This window comes from Pongo pygmaeus, chromosome 12, assembly GCF_028885625.2.
Source record: "Pongo pygmaeus isolate AG05252 chromosome 12, NHGRI_mPonPyg2-v2.0_pri, whole genome shotgun sequence".
Classification (NCBI taxonomy): domain Eukaryota; kingdom Metazoa; phylum Chordata; class Mammalia; order Primates; family Hominidae; genus Pongo; species Pongo pygmaeus.
In genome coordinates, this window is record NC_072385.2 from 46767951 (window position 1) to 46784519 (window position 16569).

At 38.7% G+C, this 16569-nt stretch overlaps 1 protein-coding gene across 1 annotated transcript in view; it reads right to left on the reverse strand.

Annotated features, from left to right (window-relative positions):
* Window positions 1-16569, reverse strand: part of KDM3A (lysine demethylase 3A) — a 53732-nt gene that overhangs the window by 23554 nt on the left and 13609 nt on the right. Inside the window, exons 5-10 of the mRNA XM_054475770.2 lie at window positions 16449-16551; window positions 15087-15211; window positions 14778-14850; window positions 14584-14672; window positions 4735-4898; window positions 2079-2590 (exon numbers count right to left, since the gene is read on the reverse strand). Coding sequence (XP_054331745.1) covers window positions 2079-2590; window positions 4735-4898; window positions 14584-14672; window positions 14778-14850; window positions 15087-15211; window positions 16449-16551 — 1066 coding nt within the window. The remainder of the gene's footprint in view (window positions 1-2078; window positions 2591-4734; window positions 4899-14583; window positions 14673-14777; window positions 14851-15086; window positions 15212-16448; window positions 16552-16569) is intronic.

Consider the following 16569-nt stretch of genomic DNA (forward strand, 5'->3'; position numbering starts at 1 on the left):
CACAGGCAAGAAGGTTATCTTATCTGTTCTATCCTGGCTCACATGAGGAAATATCTAGAAACAAGAAAGTTCAACTGTCTAAATCTAGCTCTTTACTGAGGAGAGCAACAGGTGCTACCATCAGTGATTTTCTGAATTCAAAGCCAAGTCAAGAGAAAAATGCAATGCCCACTTCTGAGGAGCCACGTATCTATCTGAACAGAAAAAAAGGCAGCTGTTTGACTCCAGTTTGCTTTTGTTTTCTAGACCCAAAGTGGAAAAAGGAGCAGAAAAGTTTTCCAAGCCTTCTGTACTAACATGCAGTACTAGTGGACACAGCTCAGAAGTCCCGTAGGCTTCTGATCACACTCTCACACCTCAACCAAATAAAAAAGTCACAGTAGATAGCAGGATGTTCTAGTCCAGGATGTAAGTAGGTTTTTCACTTCTTTTAAAATCCATTAGATGGGGAATAGCTGCATAATATATTAAATGAGACAAAGCTGGACTCCGTAACTCACTTGTGTATCTATCATGTGCTTATTGCACTAGAATCTTTACTGTTTCTTCACATAATATTAAAGTAATTTGCTTCAAAAACTAGCTGTGTGTGAGAGCTGATGATTCAAAAAGAATAAATAGAACAAAGATATGGTTATGAATATGTACTTTCTTTTGAGTGTTACATAATTTCTGAGAACAGGATAATCTTATGCAATTAATTTTATGCAAATTAACAGCTATATTAACTTAAACCTCAATGAAGAAGCTAGGTTAGAAGTATTGCTAGGCAAAGAAAGTTCTTTCTATTCTTCCAATGCTATACTAAAAAGATTTGCAAGTCAAATCTAGCCATCTTGCCCTCTAATTTCACAGAGGCCTGCAGTTAAAAAGGTAGTGTAGATATATTCATTTTTACTGATCCAAATAAATAGATTGTTTTCGTATGTTGTTTTCGTTTGTTCGTTTTTTGAGCCAAGCTCTCACTCTGTCGCCCAGGCTAGAGTACAGTGGTACAATCATAACTCACTGCAGCCTCCAACTCCTGAGGTCAAGCAACCCCCCTGCCTCAGCTTCCCCAGTAGCTAGGAATAACAGGTGTGCACCACCATGCCCGGCTGATTTTTAAAAAAATTTTTTGTGGAGATGGGGTCTCACTATGTTGCCCAGGCTGGTCTCAAATTCCTGGTCTGAAGCAATCCTCCCACAGTGGCCTCCCAAAGTATTAGGATTACAGGTGTTAGCTACTATGCCCAGCCTAAAACATTAACAAAATCCATACCAATTTCCCACATAGCTAACAGTGATCAAAAGGCATCTTTAAATTCTAATAGCTCTAAACCTTTTGACATGTTCTTCTAACTCTAGTAACAGAGCTTCTGATAACTACCACCATTATAATGCATCCTCCAACTTCATATAAGTAGCATCAAGTACAACGTACCATTTTCCCCATAAGAAGAGTAGTTTTAAATTGTGGGTGCAGCAGGACCTCCCCTTAAGCAAAGAGACTCTTCCTGGTATTTCAGCCCTATCCTTAACATCTTTAACCCAAGTCTTTTTTCCAGAAATGATACAATTCTGCATCTTTTCTAAAATTTCAAATCTCAGCTACCTATCACAGATCACCTCTTCTACTCCAACCTGGATGTTACAGAAAGATCAGTGACAAGCTGAAATAAAGTAACCACCAGATTACTTTAGATTTTGTTTCAAAATTTTCTTAACCTAAAAATTGGGAACCACCTAATTACCCACCTAATAGGAACCAGTTAAATCCTATGGTAAATGAACATAATGGAATCCTTGCTTTAAAATACTAATGGACACCTACACTAATTCACATGGTAAAATTGTTGGCATGAACCCATTTGTGTAATACAGTTTATCTGTATTTCTATATACATGAAACCAGGTACACCAAAATATTAACAGTAATTGTTTCTAAGATTTGGGAATTATACCTTCTTTCAACTTTTCTGACTGTATAAACTATTTCTACAAAGTCATTTTCACATAGTTTCTCATAGGACCAGAAAGAGATATATATAGCTACCATTTCTTACCTTCTACCAATAAAGATATTGAGAAACACTCACCATTCTGGATTTTATTGTTGCTTCTTGTACAACAGCTTTCATTATCTACTTTCACTGAAGATTCCTTTAAATTCTGTGATCGGCAAGCTAAAGCTGAAGGTTCTACCTTTTTCCCTGAACAGTTATTAGGGCTATCACTATTGACACCTGCTTTCACTTCTGGTGCATTTGAAACATCCGATGGGGAAGGTGCATGTTCTAGGTGCTTCTGCAGTTCCGGAGGATTGGCAATTTCCAATTCTGCCTTAGAAGAAGCCTTTGTAGGTAAGCACTCCTTAGGAAGGCCAGTCAATGCTTGTGGAACAGACTCCAATCTGTTTTCCTGATCAGTGTTTGTCTTAGGCTGAGTACAGCTGCCTTTTGGCTCACTCAGAATTTTCAAGTCTCCAGTTCCAATCTGAGAGGACTTTGAGAGCAACCCTACTTTGCAGACATCTGGTTTTGTTCTCAAAGCTTCAGACTTTGTATTTAGACAGGAAGAAATTTCCTCTGGTAAACTCTGTTTATGACATCTGAAAAATATAATATAGAAAGCTAGCATCCAGGCCTCTTTTTATCTCTCCATTATCTTCCCCAAACTGTTTGGTTCCCTAAGGTAATGAGTATGAAAGAAAAAAGAAAATTTCTTATATGTTACAGAATTTAGGGTAGATTTCTGTGAGCTAGAGTTAAAAGTCATCAGTCAATGGTTCTGCAAAAATATCATAAACACTCAGAAAAATACAACCCTAAATTATGCCTGCATGTTCTCAGAAATGTTTAACTTCTTACGTTAGTTCTACTTCTCACAGCACAAAGAACCTTAGCTTTCCCTCGAAACAAAATATTGTATGAAACCAAAGAATATACTCAGCAGATAAGCAGCTCTGTGGTTTATAAGTATCAAAACCAGAAGTCTGTGTAGGGACAATTCTGAAAGTTTTCTTTCTCCTTTTTTTTTTTTTGTAAATTTCAGAGAAACCTCTGCTAAAACTCTTTCTTCTATAATGAAGATTATGTTTGAATTTCAAAGATAAAACTCCATTCTTGCTACTTGCCAAGAGTCAAAAATTGAACCTCTAGTAAAGGTCAATGTGTCAAGATAAAAATTATAAAATACGTATGTATATAAAAATGTTAGAAATCCCTTCAAAGATATTCACACAAAATCTAATTAAAAACTAACAATGGGCAAGGCACAATGGCTCACACCTGTAATTCCACGATTCTGGGAGGCCAAGATGAGAGGACTGCTTGAGGCCAGGAGTTCATGACCAGACTGGGCAAAATAGCAAGTCCCCCATCTCTACAAAAAAATTAAAAATTAGCCTGGTGTGGTGGCACATGCCTGTAGTCCCAGCTACTTGGGAGGCTGAGGCAAGAGGATCAATTGAGCCCAGGAGTTCAAAGCTGCAGTAAGCTTTGACTGTACCACTGCAACTGCACTCCTGCCTGGGCAACACAGCAAGATCCTGTCTCTAAGAAACCTCAAAAACCAAAAAAAAACTAACAAACTGGCAGCAGCACAAAACCCTTTTCTGCTATGAGCAACATGTAACCAGCCCTAACAGGGAATAATTTCATTCTTGTTTGTTCAGTGATCAGGACACATAGCAAATAGAATAGCTGACTGATTACTTGGTTATTCACAGAACGATTTGGTATTTTCCCTGTACATCTTACTAGGGATAGCCTTGAAGAACTTTTGTTTCTTAGCATCCTAGAGTTCTTTCTCCAGAAAAATGCGAAGTCCTTTTTTTCTATTATACCTTTTTGTTCCTGCCTCTACCAAAGGACTTCACCCTGGAGAAGAATTTTTCATTTAAACACTCAGATGAAAAATCTTTCCTTGGATATCACCGAACTTCCTAATATTCCCTCCCTTTCTATTTTGAAGACTGCTCCTCCTCCTGTCTGACTGCCACATGGCCATCCTCCAAGCTCTATCCCAGACTAACTACTTTTTCCCAGTGAACCAGTGTGCTCAGCCACTTTCCCACCTTCCAAACCTACTTTCCTATACCACAGTCTCTCTGACCTATATCTTAAGTCTGTATCAACTGCCTGCCTACGCAGGCCACCACCACTTCCCAGAAGAGATTCTTCCCTTAAAACTACTTGCTCTGTCAACCTTGTACCTACTTTAACTTTCTAGTGAAACTTTACATTTCGTACTCGTTTTCTTCCTCTACAAGTTAGTAAGTTACCACCTACAGCTATTGCTTCCTCATTTCTATTATTCTTAGAATCCGCTCTACTGCCACATTTCTCAACTATACTTGGGTCAACTCATGTCGAGGCTACGGAGAATCTCTCACTGTAACCATGTCTCACTGTTTCTTCACACTCCCACTGACCTCAGTCTTCCATGTACAACCAACCTGTTCCCTTTTCCTTAAAAGAAGACACCTGTTTTACAAATGTCTGTACTATTTCAATTGATCATTCTCACTGTATCAAGACAGTCTCTTTTCTCATGCCCCCTTTCACTTCTATACCATTTTCCATGTTGCTCTGTGTGCCTTCTATACTTTTCACCTTCAAAAGCATCTATCCATCTTTTCTTGGAAACTCTAATGAAAAACCTCCCTGGACAACCAGGGATAAAAACAATGAGCCATGACTAAAATAATTTTTTATTATTATAATTAAACATCTTTAACAAATCACTACTCACCCTTGAGGAATTCTTGCTCCAAGGTTAGGTGGAGAGTTGGCAGCCTGGGGAGTACTTTGCTGTCTTGGGTCCTTACTAGGTGGAGTTGCTGCAGTACAGCCAAGCAGTATCTCCTTAAAAACTGTTGTAGGTACAGACTGCACAGGACACATACTGGGAGAGGCCTAGAAGATACCAAACCAACAGATATTAAAAGGAAGTCCCTAGTTAGGAAATAATAAAATGCTACCAAACAAGATCATTTCCTTAATACTAAACAAGCATAATACCATTGCCAAATAAAAAGAAACAGGAAAGTGAAACAAGTGATAAACTATCCAATTAAGGGCTTTAAGACTGTAAATAAATCACTCCAGCTTTTCACAAAACTTATGTCTTCCTACAAAGGATCACAAGCTTATCTTTTTCAGACCTCTGAACCATTGTGCCAGGAAAACAGTCAGGTGGCAATTACTTTAATAATGCAACGCAGAGGTGAACTTTTAAGTGACAGTTTTAAATGGTGGCAGCTTCACATGCATTCACTGTGGCATGACTTGAGTGCCCACCACACACTTACTGCATAGTTTGGCAGGAGACTAGACCACATAGGACTCTTGTAGGCAGTGATGCCTATTTGGTACCCAGATAAGCCTTTGCAATGCAATAAAAGTTGAGGACAGTTCTTGCTCTTATGTGGCTCATCAAGTCACAAGTCATCCCAAGCTGCAAAACGTATCAAGTTATGACAGGCCTGTGGGCAAAGTTGGGACACCTGTCCCCGTTCCCTTTTCAGGTAATTTTATCTTCACAAAAATGTAAGTATTGAATCCACTTCTTAACAGTTTATACCATTCACAAAAATAAACTTCCCACTATGAAAAAAGAAAGGAGAAACTCAAGACAACTAGTCTAAGGCTGAACCAGGTGAAACCAATTCACCCATTTCACCAGGCTCCTCACATGTGCTTAAATTTTTAAGTCATATACCTTTCTCAATCATCTTGCCTTACCACCAAATCTAAACTTGAAGAATCTCCAAAGTTTCTTCATCTTCTAGTTATTAACTTCTAAAGTTTGATTACAACTTCCACTAATAGGTTTTCTGTTTTGTTTTTTGTTTTTGAGACAGTCTCGCTATTATCACCCAGGCTAGAGTGCAGTGGCGCCATCTTGGTTCACTGCAACCTCTGCCTCCAGGGTTCTAGCAATTCTCATGGCTCAGCCTCCCGAGTAGCTGGGATTACAGGCATGCACCACCATGATCGGCTAATTTTTCATATTTTTAGTAGAGACAGGATTTTGCTACGTTAAGGCTGGTGTCCAACTCTTGGCCTCAAGTGATCTGCCTGCCTTGGCCTCCTAAAGTGCTGGGATTACAGGCATGAGCCACTGTGCCTGGCCAGCAGGTTTTTATTTTTTTTTTATTTATTTTTTTTTTTTTAATGTTATAAGAATCTTTTTTTTTTCTTTATTATTATTATTATTATTATTATACTTTAGGTTTTATGGTACATGTGCACAATGTGCAGGTAAGTTACATATGTATACATGTGCCATGCTGGTGTGCTGCACCCACCAACTCGTCATCTAGCATTAGGTATATCTCCCAATGCTATCCCTCCCCCCTCCCCCCACCCCACAACAGTCCCCAAAGTGTGATGTTCCCCTTCCTGTGTCCATGTGTTCTCATTGTTCAATTCCCACCTATGAGGGAGAATATGTGGTGTTTGGTTTTTTGTTCTTGCGATAGTTTACTGAGAATGATGATTTCCAATTTCATCCATGTCCCTACAAAGGACATGAACTCATCATTTTTTATGGCTGCATAGTATTCCATGGTGTATATGTGCCACATTTTCTTAATCCAGTCTATCATTGTTGGACATTTGGGTTGGTTCCAAGTCTTTGCTATTGTGAATAATGCGGCAATAAACATACGTGTGCATGTGTCTTTATAGCAGCATGATTTATAGTCCTTTGGGTATATACCCAGTAATGGGATGGCTGGGTCGAACGGAATTTCTAGTTCTAGATCCCTGAGGAATCGCCACACTGACTTCCACAAGGGTTGAACTAGTTTACAGTCCCACCAACAGTGTAAAAGTGTTCCTATTTCTCCACATCCTCTCCAGCACCTGTTGTTTCCTGACTTTTTAATGATTGCCATTCTAACTGGTGTGAGATGGTATCTCATTGTGATTTTGATTTGCATTTCTCTGATGGCCAGTGATGATGAGCATTTTTTCATGTGTTTTTTGGCTGCATAAATGTCTTCTTTTGAGAAGTGTCTGTTCATGTCCTTTGCCCACTTTTTGATGGGGTTGTTTGTTTTTTTCTTGTAAATTTGTTTGAGTTCATTGTAGATTCTGGATATTAGCCCTTTGTCAGATGAGTAGGTTGCGAAAATTTTCTCCCATTTTGTAGGTTGCCTGTTCACTCTGATGGTAGTTTCCTTTGCTGTGCAGAAGCTCTTTAGTTTAATTAGATCCCATTTGTCAATTTTGGCTTTTGTTGCCATTGCTTTTTGTGTTTTAGACATGAAGTCCTTGCCCATGCCTATGTCCTGAATGGTAATGCCTAGGTTTTCTTCTAGGGTTTTTATGGTTTTAGGTCTAACATGTAAGTCTTTAATCCATCTTGAATTGATTTTTGTATAAGGTGTAAGGAAGGGATCCAGTTTCAGCTTTCTATATATGGCTAGCCAGTTTTCCCAGCACCATTTATTAAATAGGGAATCCTTTCCCCATTTCTTGTTTTTGTCAGGTTTGTCAAAGATCAGATACTTGTAGATATGTGGCATTATTTCTGAGGGCTCTGTTCTGTTCCATTGATCTATATCTCTGTTTTGGTACCAGTACCATGCTGTTTTGGTTACTGTAGCCTTGTAGTATAGTTTGAAGTCAGGTAGTGTGATGCCTCCAGCTTTGTTCTTTTGGCTTAGGATTGACTTGGCAATGCGGGCTCTTTTTTCGTTCCATATGAACTTTAAAGTAGTTTTTTCCAATTCTGTGAAGAAAGTCATTGGTAGCTTGATGGGGATGGCATTGAATCTGTAAATTACCTTGGGAAGGATGGCCATTTTCATGATATTGATTCTTCCTACCCATGAGCATGGAATGTTCTTCCATTTGTTTGTATCCTCTTTTATTTCCTGGAGCAGTGGTTTGTAGTTCTCTTTGAAGAGGTCTTTCACATCCCTTGTAAGTTGGATTCCTAGGTATTTTATTCTCTTTGAAGCAATTGTGAATGGGAGTTCACTCATGATTTGGCTCTCTGTTTGTCTGTTATTGATGTATAAGAATGCTTGTGATTTTTGCACATTGATTTTGTATCCTGAGACTTTGCTGAAGTTGCTTATCAGCTTAAGGAGATTTTGGGCTGAGACAATGGGGTTTTCTAGATATACTATCATGTCATCTGCAAACAGGGACAATTTGACTTCCTCTTTTCCTAATTGAATAACCTTGATTTCCTTCTCCTGCCTAATTGCCCTGGCCAGAACTTCCAACACTATGTTGAATAGAAGTGGTGAGAGAGGGCATCCCTGTCTTGTGCCAGTTTTCAAAGGGAATGCTTCCAGTTTTTGCCCATTCAGTATGATATTGGCTGTGGGTTTGTCATAAATAGCTCTTATTATTTTGAGATACGTCCCATCAATTCCTAATTTATTGAGAGTTTTTAGCATGAAGGGTTGTTGAATTTTGTCAAAGGCCTTTTCTGCATCTATTGAGATAATCATGTGGTTTTTGTCTTTGGTTCTGTTTATATGCTGGATTACATTTATTGATTTGCGTATATTGAACCAGCCTTGCATCCCAGGGATGAAGCCCACTTGATCATGGTGGATAAGCTTTTTGATGTGCTGCTGGATTCTGTTTGCCAGTATTTTATTGAGGATTTTTGCATCAATGTTCATCAAGGATATTGGTCTAAAATTCTCTTTTTTTGTTGTGTCTCTGCCAGGCTTTGGTATCAGGATGATGCTGGCCTCATAAAATGAGTTAGGGAGGATTCCCTCTTTTTCTATTGAACGGAATAGTTTCAGAAGGAATGGTACCAGCTCCTCCTTGTACCTCTGGTAGAATTCAGCTGTGAACCCATCTGGTCCTGGACTTTTTTTGGTTGGTAAGCTATTGATTATGCCAGCAGGTTTTTAAAACCTGACAATTTTGAATATATTTATATGTACTCTACTCACGAATGCTTTTCTCAGAAATTTACTTGACAGCCTTGAAAAGACTAGCTAGCACATACTAAACAGATATATCTGAAAAATAAGAATTTAATCACTGGCAAAGTTTTGGCATAGTTTCAACTATTTTTAGGCACTAAATTATCTGATCATATATTACACTATTTCAGTCAACTCAATTTTGGTTAAATAGTACCTTAATGTTCTCCAGAAGGTGTTATGGTTGGTTTTGGGTGTTTTTTGAGTTTCCTAATCCTTTAAATGAGGAAATTAGTTAAATAAAGTCCCTTTTGCTTATAATAGTTTATAATTCCCTGTTAATCTGAGGTTAATCTCCCAAAGCTTAATGCCAAATCATTTTGAAATGCTTATTCAAGGCTCAATTTTACCAATTATCTTTCCTCATATTGGTCACCTTCTTTATTCTGAATATGTTTAGAATTGATGCACTAATACCTTTCCTTACTCTCCCAAGAGCAACATACTTAAGAAATTTGGATTATAAACCTAAGCATAAATTTTTACTCTGTATAAAATCAAGCCGCTCAAGTTAAAAAAAAACCCTCTATCTAATTTCCCATATGTAATCAATAAACCAATAAATCTTGCCTCTATCTGCAAAGTATGTATTGAATCTACCCATTTCTTTCCATGTCACTACTACTACCATCTTTCCCCTAAGCTACATATCTCCTAACCAACCTTCCTTCCATTCTTGTTGAATCCTCTGCATCCTACCCAAAATCTCTTCTACCACAGAGCAATCTCTGTAAAACATAAATCAAATAAGATCATGGCAGTCCACTGCCTACAAGAATCCCATGTGGTCCAGTCTCCTACTCACTCCTGCTCCTCCTCCCCCCATCTCTTTCACTGACCCCCTTGCTCACAGTACTCCGACTACACTTGCTTCCTTTCTCATCTCCTAGTGTTCTAAGCCCTTTCTTGCCTGGGCCTTTGTACTTGTTATCTCTCTGGCTACATCGTTTTCAGTGGCTGGTTGGTTCTCTCTGTTCACCCACAAGTCTGTTAATATGTCACCCTCTCAAAATTTCTGATTACTCTTTCTGAAGTAGCATCCCAAAAGCCGTCCCTTACTCTTTATCATTTTTCTGTTTATACCTTACATAGCCCTTATCACACCATGAAAGTACCTTTCACTTATTTATTGTCAGTCTCCTCAAAATGGGACACACACTCTTTATGGGCAGACGCCCTGCTCTTGTGCCCACTGTTATAACCTCATAAAACCAAACATACAGTGGATGCTCAATAAATAAGACTGGTGGAATGAACATACGAATGAGTGAATGCTGTTAGCACGTAACATTTCTATATAGTTATAAATCAGTAAGTCTTATGAGTTACCTGAAGTGACAGGAAGTGATGATCACCACTGTAGATCAGTCTAGCATACACTAAATATGCAATAAATACTTGTTGGAAGGAAGGATGGAGGAACAGAGGGAAGGAGGGAAGAAAGAAGAACTCTGCTATTTTTACAAGGGTGATTCACCACACCAAGGAGAAGATTTGGAGAGCAGTGGCAACAGCACAGTGATGAAGAGTACTGGATTTTGGTGTTAGCCTTTGGTTTGAAATTCAGTCTCTAACACTTCCTAGCACTTTCTTCCCATGAAGTATATTTTACAGGGCTGTGCTTTTACCATAGTGCCTGGCACTGAAATCAATGTTAGAGATGAGCTGTCTTAAAGCAGAAAAACATTGCAAAAATTTTCTCAATTCTGTCACCACCATGTGTTAGAATTAGCACAACTTAGCGTGTTTTTCCTTTAAGAAACTCAAGTATTTCCTTCCACAACTTTCCTAAGGTTTAGCTCAACAGGAACAGGACTCCAATTCCCAAACCCACATTCACGAGTGCACCTCTGCACTGGCCTCTGACTCAACAAAGGGTCAAAGTTTCTTCTTACCTGAAGAGTTTTCCCTGAAGGTCTTCTATACCAGTCATGGCAATAGTTCCTCCCTGCCAGCAGACGGAGATAATATAATTGAGTGTATGATAGAATTCTAAAAAGGACACTGCCGGCTCACATTCCTCAGCAGACTCTTTCCCAACTAACCAGGCAACGTCGTAACTCTGAGGAATAGTCTGCTAGGCAGAGAAGACCTTCAAGGAGCCAGGTATCACTGGCAAACAGGTTTATCTTAACCAAAAGTATTCATCAAGACAGTCAAGAGTCTACCTACTCCCAAATGCCTGTCTTCTAAAGACCACCCTAAAAGTGCCAGTCCAACACATCTGGGAAGTGCAAACACAGTTAAGAATCGTGCTGAGTGCGTTACTGTACTCACCTTTCACACATTTTCAAAAACTTTCTTTCCCCACTGCTCCCTTTATCTCTCCAGCCCTCTTGAAATCTAGGCCAGGCCAGTGTATCCAAAACTCGTCTGATTACAAGAATCACCCAGAACGAAAGATATTTACCGATATGGAATAATAATTATAATACATTGCAAGGGAATCAAGGAGGCTACAAGAGTATGGTTTTTAGTTTTAAAAAACTAACAAAAAAAATCAGGTCTCTGTGATAAATAAGGGGGAGAAAAGAGACAGAAAGGAAGTATTTCAAAATGTAAACAGAGAGTCTCTGAGAAGTATGATTACAAGTGATGATTCTATTCTTTACTATACTTTTCCAGGTTAACCAAAAATTTTCAAATGAGATGAGCTTCATAATCAAAAAAATATTTTCAAAAACTTCTGAAACCCAGGTAAAAATCCACCTTCAACTTCCTTTAGAATGACATGACTAGCATAGAGCTCAAGAGCTGCAATGTACATTTTTAAAACACTTAATTTAGTTTATCATTTTAGATGCGGAAGTTAAGAAACTATCTCCAGGCTAAAGTGCAGACTTATTTTTTTAATAGCTTCTAATGTGCCCAACAATCAGCTCAATAGCACACATAGTATGGGCAACATGCTGAGAAAGATAAAAAAGTAATGCTTCCGGCCTTGTAAGAATTTGAGTCAAGAAGACAGGATCATATCATATATTATGTCTATATGCCCACATTTTACAAGTACCTCCTTGAAGGTTAGAAATTTACTTGCTCAAACACCTTTCCCATTGCTGACACACTCAACACTCTGAAGGCACCTTCCCCCAAGGGAGGTTCCCACTGACCTCAGTTCTGCTTGCACCCCAGATTGATCGCTCCACCATCCAACAGGATACGTCATTCCTATTCCCGACCCTTCTTCCTCAGCAAGTCTCACAGCTCAGCTCTCCTTTTCATCATACTCCCAATTTACACTGACACATTCCCCATGACAGGCAACATACAACCAACTTCTCCAAACTGATATTTACTACTTCTAACTCTAGATTGCCAGCAATTTCTCTAATGTTAAAACCTGACATAAAGAAATTATTATTATATCCTGTTTATCTCTCAGCTTCTAATACTATGGATTACTTGACAATATTGTCTCTGAGCTTGACATCCTCTGTGTAGTCCTGGCCACATTAATTACCCAGAGCCTTACTATCTGTTCCCTTCTAGACCAGGGACCCCTATTCCTCACCAGCTCAGCCCCTTTCTATACTGGGAGACTATATAGTATCATAAATAATTGCCTAACCACGTCACTTGGGCTTCCTAAGCTAGAACTGTCATGTTCTTTGAGGTAGACATTCCATTTGTTCTAGCTACTTCATTAGCTAGATTCCTGTGCTTCTTTCAGTCCTAACACCTAGTCTTCCACCAAATCCAACTACTGCTGTCTCCTAAATAGCTCTCCACCCGCTTAGCTACTGCCTCACCTCAAGCCTATTTATGATGTGCAATACAACTAACCTAATCAGTGCCCTCATTTCTATTCTCATGTCCTTCCCTCACCCATCATCTACAGAGCTTAAGTCAATCTCCTGAACTTAAAACCCCTGAACACCCCAGACATCCCTTCTTCATCTGCAGCATAAAACCCAAACTTCCTATCTCTGACCCTGCTTCTCTTTTTCCATGCCTCCTGTGCCCCAGCCACAATGAAACATTTGCCCTTCACCAAACAAGACATGTCCTCCCTGTCTGAGAGGCTCTGCCCAGGCTGCTTCTTGAGGCACCTGCAGAGCTCCTGCCCAGAGCACTTCCCCTGCACTTGTGGGAGCCCCCTGGAAGTCTGTCTCCCTCACTATCCTATGGAATCTGAGACAGGAACTCCAGATACCTTTCAATTTCCAGGACCAAGTATCCACCACACAGTGAGTACTTAATACAGTAACTGTGGTTTCTTGGATGGATGTACTTGAAATTACCTTGTAAACTTTAAGGCAAAAATGAAGGTATTAATTAACCTTCATTCCATAATTAACTCTTCATTCTTTCCTAAACAACCTGAGCCTCCACTCAAGAGGTCAAAGCCTATATCCTTCAAAGGAGGACAGAGACTTCAGACACTGGTTTACAAAGCTTTTGGTGAAGTATCAAAGTTCCTGTTGCTTGTATACAGGAAAGATTCAAGAAAGCCAATTAACCATCCTAGCTACATAGACTCAAGTGTTTGTGTGGCACAGTGCTAGCTTTGGTTCTTAGTCGATGCTGTAGTTCAGTCTGCCCTTAATCAAGAAACCTAGATTTATTCATTGGCTTCCCGGCCCACTCCCCATGCCATTTCTCCTGGCCTTGGTCAGTTTTTAAATTTTAAACTCCAGCCTGGGGCAGAGCACTATAAAGGAGTTTTTGATAATTATAACACAGGAAACTATCCATGTGACATTCAGGCATTTGGATTCCTAAGGTGCCAAAAAGTTATTTGTATTGGAATAGGTCCTAATGATTTAATTCACCTAAAATAGAAACAGTCTCGGTTCAAATGGTAACTATTTCAGAATAGAATTAAATCTGGTACCTAAACCCACAGTAGCATTCACAAAAGCCTATACTTTTCTGGACAGAAATTAGTAATGGCAAACCAATCACTTTCCTTGAAATACATTTGTTTACCCAATCATAAATGACCAATTAAATTCCTTATTATTGAGAAGGTGAGGGTCCTATTTCAACACCCAAACTACTCAGAATTCTAAGGCTCCTTCCCTCTTTTCATGCCAGGCATTGACACACACAACTCAATTTACCTTTAAGAACACTTCCACATGGTGAAATTGTCAAATCTATTGAGAATCTCCAGCAAATACCAAAAAATGAAACTTTTTTACATAAAATAGTGAACCATAAACTTATATTATCTCCATCTGCTTCAGTGTAGAAATTATGGCCAAGATCTGGAACTAGCAAAGAAGAGCAGACAGCAATATAACACTAAAAAAATTTGCCATGCAGCCAGGGGCAGTAGCTCACTCATGACTGTAATCTCAGCAGTTTGGGAAGCTGAGGTGGGAGGATCGCTTGAGCCCAGGAATTCAAGACCAGTCTGGTCAACATACCAAGACCCTGTCTCTACAAAAAACACAAAAATTAGTCAGGTGTCATGCATAGCACATGCCTGCAGTCCCAGCTACTATGGAGGCAGGAGTTCAAGGCTGCAGTAAGCTCTGGTTGCACCACTGCACTCCAGTCTGGGTGACGGAGTGAGATCCTATCTCTAAAAAAATAAAAATAATTAAATAAATAATAAAAAATAAAAACTAACCATGCAATGTTAGAGTTAAGGAAAGCTTTACACAAGTGACATAAATAAAGGTTACCTCAGAGCAAGATTTTGCTTGTTTGGAAACCAGGGTTCCATTATTCTCAGAAGACTTGCGTTTTACAGCTCCAATTCTTGCAGAATTACCTAAAATATTTAAAAATAGGTTAAGTTGGCTTCCCTGTTTCTCTTAATGTGAGAAGAACGGAGGAAAGGAGGAAGGAGAAGAAAGATTTTAATAACGTATCTTACCACATGTCACAAGGTTATCATGTACAACTTCAACATGAATCAGTGATGGATCAACAATTTTCAGTGCTGGAATCTTAAAAATAAATGAAACAAAGATACAGGAAAATAAAAAATGCTCAAGAACATACTGAAAATCAGGTTCATTAACCTAACAATAGGCGCTTCTTATGAATAATTTCTTTTTAAAACAACTAATTATTTCTACCTTATAAAATAATAAAGGTATTTAGTGCCTAGAAAATCATAAATGCTTTGTATAGTTATCATGCTTTGTCGAGTTATCTTACAAAGAGTTATTGTTGTCTTTACCTCCTCACAGTTGACTTGAAGAGTTTTTGATGCTGGGTTTCCATTTACAACGGTTGCTGAAAACCACTGAGTAGACGGGTCCAAGCTATAAATTTTTACTTCTGAACCAACTAAGTTTTTGTCACCTTAAAAAAAAAAAAAAAAATCTTAGAGCAATTTGCATTATCTCCCAATAGCAACATCATCCAGGACAATCTTTTCCTAAGTCTTTTTTTAAAAAAATGCAAAAGTAAACATTAAAAGAATCACTACAAACATAAGATGACTGACATTTCAGAAAAGCTAGGAGAAAATTTAAACTTTTTATTTTGTATCGGACCAAAGTAGTATTAGACAATTCATCAAGACCTCACTCACTGTCCTGTGTAGTTTTAGAGGAATCAAATTCAGGAACCCCAACAGAAATACTATGTCTGATAATCTAAAAAACACAGAAAAAAATGTATGATTGTAGAAACTCAGTAACATAAATGGGAAGGTAAGGAGTATCAAATTAATGCCTTATCCATTTTATATGGCTGATATTCAAAACATATCAAATTCCACATCAAAATATAGCTGAGCTTTAAAAATACCTACTTTTTTTTTTTTTTTTTTTTGAGACAGGGTCTTGCTCTCACCCAGGCTGGAGTGTAGCAGTGTAATCAGGGATCACTAGCCTTGACCTCTTGGGTTCAAGTGATCCTCCTGCCTCAGTCTCCTGAGTAGCTGGAATTACAGGCATATGCCACCACACCGGGCTAAATTTTTAAAAAATGTTTTGTAGAGATCGGTGTCTCCCTGTGTTGCCCAAGCTGGTCTTGAACTCCTATCCTAGGCTCAAGCAATCCTCCCACTTTGGATGTCCCAAAGTGCTGGGATCACAGGCTTGAGCCACTGTGCCTGGCCCTACTTTACTGTTAGTTTCATATAATCCCTGAACTTTCCAAATTTCAGAGGTTTTAGCAACACAGACATTTTTTGAATTTTAAATTTTAAAATTCTTAAAAATTTATTTTAGAAAAAAAGTAAGAAATGGCCGGGCATGATGGCTCACACTTGGCAGGCAGATCACTTAAGGCCAGGAGTTTGACACTAGCCTGGCCAACATGGTGAAATAGTGAAACCTTGTCTCTACTAAAAATACAAAAACTAGCCGGGTGTGGTGGTGCATGCCTGTAGTCCTAGCTACTTGTAAGGCAGAGGTTGCAGTAAGCCAAGACAGCACCACTGGCACTCCAGCCTAGGAACAAGACTGTCTCAAAAAAAAAAAAAAGAAAAAAGAAATTTCAATGAGCAAATGAATGAGAGGCTAAACCCTAGTTTCTCACAAGCTAATTATTGGTCAACTCGTGAACTATCACCACTAGATAATGCGTATACCTTTTAAAAGATGGCTTTCATCTAAATGCTTCACAATCAAAGCTTGAAATTCTTTACTGACAATCTGATTATCCGTAAGAGAAAGTCGAAGACTGTTTACATCCTGAAAAATGAAAGATCA